This window comes from Impatiens glandulifera, chromosome 4, assembly GCF_907164915.1.
Source record: "Impatiens glandulifera chromosome 4, dImpGla2.1, whole genome shotgun sequence".
Lineage (NCBI taxonomy): Eukaryota > Viridiplantae > Streptophyta > Magnoliopsida > Ericales > Balsaminaceae > Impatiens > Impatiens glandulifera.
The window spans coordinates 46,812,706-46,819,503 of record NC_061865.1 but is presented as its reverse complement, the minus strand read 5'-3'; the positions used below and the strand labels follow the sequence as shown (position 1 = coordinate 46,819,503).

The following is a 6,798-nucleotide window of genomic DNA, read 5'->3' as shown; positions in this document are numbered from 1 at the left end:
TTATAGTTCAGTGATAAATTTGGCATTCTTCCCTTTCTTAAGTTTGATCTCCACAAAATAAATCACATAAATAAGAGAAATCATCAATCATAAAGAAGAGTTTGTAATAGTCATAAGTAAATATTTTGGTAGAATTACATAAATAGGGTATGGGTATAAACGTAAACATTCTAAAATCCTAAATCAATATTTTTTTTATCAAATTTTATTGATAATATACTATTAATAATCTAGTCCCAATTTAGTTAAAAGAAATCCTAGAAAGTTAAAAGAAATGTTAGATAAATATTTCTTTCACCTATTACTTATGTTTTTTTTTTCAAATGTTTAATTCCGTTATGTTTCGAATTTGTTTGATGATACTTTGAACAATCTTGTTGTTTTTATCATTTAAATTTATATTTAAACGATTCTCATTTATATATTATTGGATGAAACTTAAAAAATAAATTATATAAAATAATAATGGAAATATATATATATATATATATATATATTAAAATATAAATAATAAAATTTATAAAAAAATAATAATTTAAATATTTTAATAAAATAATAATTTATATATATACATATAATTTAATGATTTTAAATGTAAATAAATAAATAAAAAATTAAAATAGAAATCTAAGTTTAAATATTAAAATATGTTAGTTTGGGAAGTTCAACATAAAATAAAATTAGAATTGGTTCCTCTTTTATCTATGAAATAAAATAAAGAAAACAATATATAATTTTTATACATATTTACATTATATGTTTGTGGTATTTATTATTTTAACTTGGGACATCATTTATATCACATTCATTAAATAAATATTTATTTACAATAAAATATATAAAAGAATTTTTATATAATATATTTAACTATATTAAAAATTAATATTATTATAAAAATATAAACATAAAGTTCTTATAAAATATGAAAGCTAAATAAATATGTTATTGTTATTATATTTGATTGTATTTACTAAAATTTGAAATGAAAACAAATTAAGTGAATACAAATATCATTTTCATTCATGTTAAAATATAATAATTATGATCAGAAATGGGAAGACATAATATAATTGTTATATTTAGTTGTAACTAGTGCTCAGTTTAATATTACGTAATGCCACACGGAATTGAATTTTTCATTAATAACATCTTACCAATTATATATATAAATATATTTATTATATTTTGACATGTATTTTGTTTATACAGGAATATATAGTGTATATGGGACACTTGGAAATAACATCGGGTATCTCTCCATCTCTCTTGCATTTGAATTTTTTAAAAAAAGCTCTCGACAGGTAATAATATTAATAATATAAACTTTTTTTAAATAATTATTTTATCTCTATTCATCCTTAATATTAATTATATCAAATTTATGTTCGATAATATTTATTTTAAATTTTGTTTTTCTTGAGAAGCAAATCTTCGCCAAAAATTATTCACAGTTACAAAAATAATTTCAATGCATTTGTCGCTATATTAACGAACGAGGAAGTTCAACAAATATCATGTAAGCTCTTTGATTATTTCATATTTTATATAAACACTATAATAAAATTATAAAATTGTCATTTACATTCATCAATTTAATGAGTTTTCAGTAATGAAAGAAGTAATATCTGTGTTTCCCAATAAAATCAACCATATGCTTACAACAAGATCATGGGATTTTATTGGATTTCCTGAGACGGTTAAACGAGAAAAAACGGTTGAAAGCGATATTATTATTGGAGTACTGGATTCTGGAATATGGCCAGAATCAAAAAGCTTTATAGATGAAGGATTTGGACCACCCCCAAGTAAATGGAAGGGTTCTTGTGAAGGGCTAACTAATTTCACTTGCAATAAGTAAGATATGTTGTTTTTTATGAATTATTTGAATTAAATTAAAAAATATAATGGTTAGATATTACCCTCTACATGTAGCAAAATAATCGGAGCAAGGTACTACAATAAAGATAAAGACTTCAAAAAAGATGATATTGAGTCTCCTAGAGACACAGATGGTCATGGAACTCATGTAGCATCAATTATAGCTGGTGGCCTTGTTAGTACAAGCTTCTATGGTCTTGCTAAAGGAACAGCTCGAGGAGGAGTCCCATCTTCGCGAATCGCGGTATATAAAGTATGTTGGTCAACCGGTTGCGTATCTAGCGACATCATGGCAGCATTTGATGATGCCATAAACGATGGGGTTGACATAATATCATGTTCTCTCGAAGGCATTATTGTTAGCGACTATTTTAATAATGCAATAGATGTTGGATCTTTTCACGCAATGAGTAAAGGAATTTTAACTACATTGGCTGGCGGAAACAATGGTCCGAAAATTGGAACTATAGCTAATGTTTCTCCATGGTCACTTACAGTTGCAGCAAGCAGGACTGATCGTAAATTTATTACCAATCTGAAGTTGGGTGATGGTACAACATTAGAAGTGAGTTTTTCTCTATCATTTCTTTTATTTTAGCAAAGTCTGGATATAATGTATTTATTAGTCATTTAATTGTTTATTCATTTCTCTAATGCAGGGATTTTCAGTGAACACTTTTGATCCTAATGGTTTCTCTCCTATAGTGCATGCTGCTAATGTGAAAAGGAGAGGCTTCTGTGTTCCTAATTTTAGGTACTGCAAAATATTCTCTCTTTAATCTCTTTAAAAAAAAAACTATTATAAAACATCCTAATACAATGATGTTATAATTGATAAGCATATATTTGATAGCTTGTTTATATGTTATTCCTATGAGGACATATATATATTTAATATTTAATTCAGTGAGTTTTTTTAAAATTATATTGTTATTTAGAAACTAATTATATTTTGTAACCATTACATTCACTTTTAACAAATATTTTAAATAATAAATCAAATTAATTTTGTTTTGATTTGATATAGATATTATGATTAAATTAGATGTAATGTGTTTATGTAAGCGGTTAAAAAATGAAGTAATTAATGGATAAAGTTAATTACTTTTTTTCGAATCAACATTATTTTATCAAATATAAATGATTTTGATTTAATTTTAATTTTTTTTAGCAAATAAGCTCAATTTGATTTTTTTTTATGTTTAGATGACTTAATATCTAGTTAGTAAAAAGCGTAAATAAGAATTCTCTCTTTAGTAAATCAAATATTTCATTCCATTAATCCCTCTTGTCAACCTTAAAACTAAACTATATAATATATAATATAAAAATAATATAGATATTTGTAACTCATTGTAATAGTTTTAATGTTAAAAATTTTACTTATAAGAACACATTACCATGATTTTATTGTTAAAGTTAGAGTAATGATTATTAACGTGAGTCGTGCTACGTTGTAAATTAAAAATTAAATAAATGAATAAGGTTATTTACATTTTTTTAAATATAATTTTCATTTTGATTCTTTTAAAGTTTATGGCATATTGTAACATTATATAAAGTAAATTTATTTTTGTTCATTTATACCTTAAGCTTCCAAAGTTATTAAACCAAAGTCATTTTTCCTTGCTCTTAGGGTTTTATACTCTTATTGCTCTCATAAACTTGCAGGTCCTGCCTTCCAAAACCACTTAATCGACGGTTGGTAAAAGGTAAAATTATAGTTTATGACGAATTTAATACAAGAGAAGAAGAAGCTCTTTTGGGTGGAGCAGTTGGTATGGTGATACGAACAAATATATCTTCAACAACTGCTAAGGTTTTTTCCCTTCCAACAACTTTAGTTGGAGGTGAGGATGGAATACAAATCTTGAACTATATTAATAGAACAAGGTATAATATATATAGAAGAATTCTTTTTTTTTTTAGGATTTAATTTTACTATTTGATTTAATTTTTTTTTTGTATGAAATAGAGATGCAACTGCAAGCATAATGAAGAGCTATGAAATTGTTGATGAGTTTGCACCATATACTTCACCTGCCTCGTCTAGGGGACCAAATACTAAAACATTTGGCATCCTCAAGGTTGTATAAGTTATCCTCATTGATTATACCCTTTTCTGTAGGTTAAAAGATGGTGTCACATTTTTGTGAAAATGATTTTGATCAACCTCAATTACCATAGGAATTTTATCTATATAATAAATTAACAAGAAAAAAAATTAATGTATATGTATATTATTTAGAATCCTTGGTTGTGATTTTCTTAAACAAAAATAGAGATGTCTTGATTGCGGTTTTCTTAAACAAAAATAAAGATTAGAAGTTTTACATTAGCAACATATGCAAGATAATATAAATTATACAAAAGTTTATTTCTCTTATTGTAGCCAGATTTGTCTGCACCTGGTGATAACATATTGGCAGCGTGGACACTTGCGAATTCTCCTACGAATCTAAAAATAGATAGAAGAAGAATTCCTTATTCAATCAAATCGGGCACATCAATGGCATGCCCACATGTTAGTGCCGCGGCTGCATATGTCAAATCTTTTAATCCATTATGGTCTCCATCCGCTATAAAATCTGCTCTTATGACTACTGGTATTTATTTAACATATAACTCACTTATTCTATTAAGTTTCTTAAATCTTATTTATAATTTTCTCTACAAAATTGTTTTGGCAGCATTCACCATGAGTGCAATGACAACTCCAGAACAAGAATTTGGTTATGGAGCAGGACTCATAAATCCTCTAGCGGCCATCGATCCTGGACTTGTATATGATGCCAATAAAGAGGATTATATACAGTTCTTGTGCAGTCTAGGATATACCAATCAACAAATTCACTATATTACGGGCGACAATACCACATGCACCAAGTTTGTGAAACAGTATGACTGGAATCTTAATATGCCTTCATTTTGCTTCCTTACCCTTCCGTTGAAAAATTTTAAGGTCACATTTCTTAGGAAAGTTACGAATGTGGGCTTGGCATCGTCTACTTACAATGTCAAAATTGATTCTTCAGAAAAATTGAAAATACATGTTTTTCCTGATACACTCTCTTTCACTGGTGTCGGACAAACTCAATCATTCACTGTGACTGTTGAGGGAATAATTCCTCGATCAACAATTATTAGTGCTTCTTTGTCATGGGTAGACGGCACACACAAAGTGAGAAGCCCCATTGTTATTTATACAATATAAACAACTAAAATAATATGAAACCTAAATAATAAGAGCATATTGAAAATATGTGATTTTATGATATTGTTGTCTCCTTGAATAATATTTTGTTTATGGAGACTATGTCTCAAAATTATGTTTGTTGTAATATGCATTATATTATTTAGAGTTGTCTTTACAAATATCTTAAAATATAATTTAAGATGTCATTTTTTTCTCTACTACTCGGTATTCTTACCTATTTTAACTTTTAACACTAATTTTTTACATTATAATACTATTTTCTTTTTATAATAAAGAGTACTACAATTAACTTAAAATGAGTCATTACACAATAAAATTCAAAGAGGATCAGGTAAAAAACGATGAGAAACACAATAAAATAACTAAAATAGGTGCACTATTTTGCTACTTAATCAGCCACCAAAATCACTTCCATATGAATAAAGGTTGTCTTGATTTCTAAATGATGTTGAAGTTGAAATTTGATATCATGTACCATAGGCGCCCATTCTACGAAGCCAGGGTTCTTAGTGGAGCATATAGCATCGATCACATACTTGATATCAGACTCCAACTCGACCATACTCCATCCATGTTCAATGGAAAAAGATATTGCTCTTCGAATATCCAAGGCTTTAGCAAGTGAAGCTGATGTGCTAATACATCTTGTAGACACCCATATTTTGCACCTAAGATTATAATTATAATTTTGAGTTTATTTAGATAAAAAATAAAAGTCGTATAAATAAAGCAAACAAATTATATGGTTTAAATAATGAATGTTACCATTAAATTAATTTGTAATTGATTGTTTGGTTTTAGGTGAAGTAAAGAAGAAAATATTTTGGAAATAAACACATCCTAATCTCTTATCTATTTACCTGTTGCTTTTGTTTAGGCTTCTAGCAGGCCTGCCCAAGGACGGAGAAAGAGATGTATGGACATCAAGAACATCAAACAAGAGGCACATAAACCCCTCTCGAAAAAAAAAAACAAAGCTACTGATATCTGAACCAAAGAAAGAAGAAAATGACGATGAAGACGTGAGGATTGCGAGGACCGCGATGAAACAGCTAGATAAAGAAGATTGAGACATAATATAGAACAGGGTCGCGATCTGGGTGCAGGAGAGATTTTCTTTGGTCGGCTCGGACAAGAGAAAAACAGATTAGATTCTCAGGCAATTAGAAAAATAAACTTGTAATGTTGGAATTTATATGGTCACTAGTATAATAAATAATTGTACAAATGTCATATTTAATATAAGCCAAAATAATGTGATCTAATCTGAAATTAAACTTATGGTTTATTGTTGTATTTGTCATTAATATAAAGTGAGGATACCTAAGTGGGATTTCTAATTTTATGAATGGGCTAAATTAGAAATTACCTAACTATAATAACTAACTTAATGTTGGTTATATATAACGGTAATGGTCCCCATTTTAGTAACATCAATTCTCCTTTGCGTTCCCATCAATAGAGAGAGAAAACTATTGACTTACTCATCAAATAGAAGAACCATTCCACATACAGAAAGTCTAAAAAATGAGAGATTAAAGACTTTTTCTATTACAAGGAAATAGAAGATTCATGCAATTAATTAAGGTACGCTTCCGCCGCATTCAGATTTTAATTTCTCACACATTAAATTAGGATCTAATTAGGATAATTCTAATAATTGATATCAGAGCCATCCTAATTTAATCATGTGATAAGATTTT

The 6,798-nt window shown here is 27.5% G+C and overlaps 1 protein-coding gene across 1 annotated transcript; it reads left to right on the top strand.

Moving 5' to 3' along the window:
- The first annotated feature begins 1,609 nt into the window (after positions 1 to 1,609).
- On the top strand, positions 1,610 to 5,092 carry LOC124935244 (cucumisin-like). Its single transcript, XM_047475691.1, has 7 exons — positions 1,610 to 1,854; positions 1,933 to 2,443; positions 2,538 to 2,632; positions 3,550 to 3,771; positions 3,854 to 3,965; positions 4,271 to 4,484; positions 4,569 to 5,092. Exons 1-7 carry the CDS (start codon positions 1,610 to 1,612, stop codon positions 5,090 to 5,092), a joined length of 1,923 nt encoding a protein of 640 aa, XP_047331647.1.
- Positions 5,093 to 6,798: the final 1,706 nt, after the last annotated feature.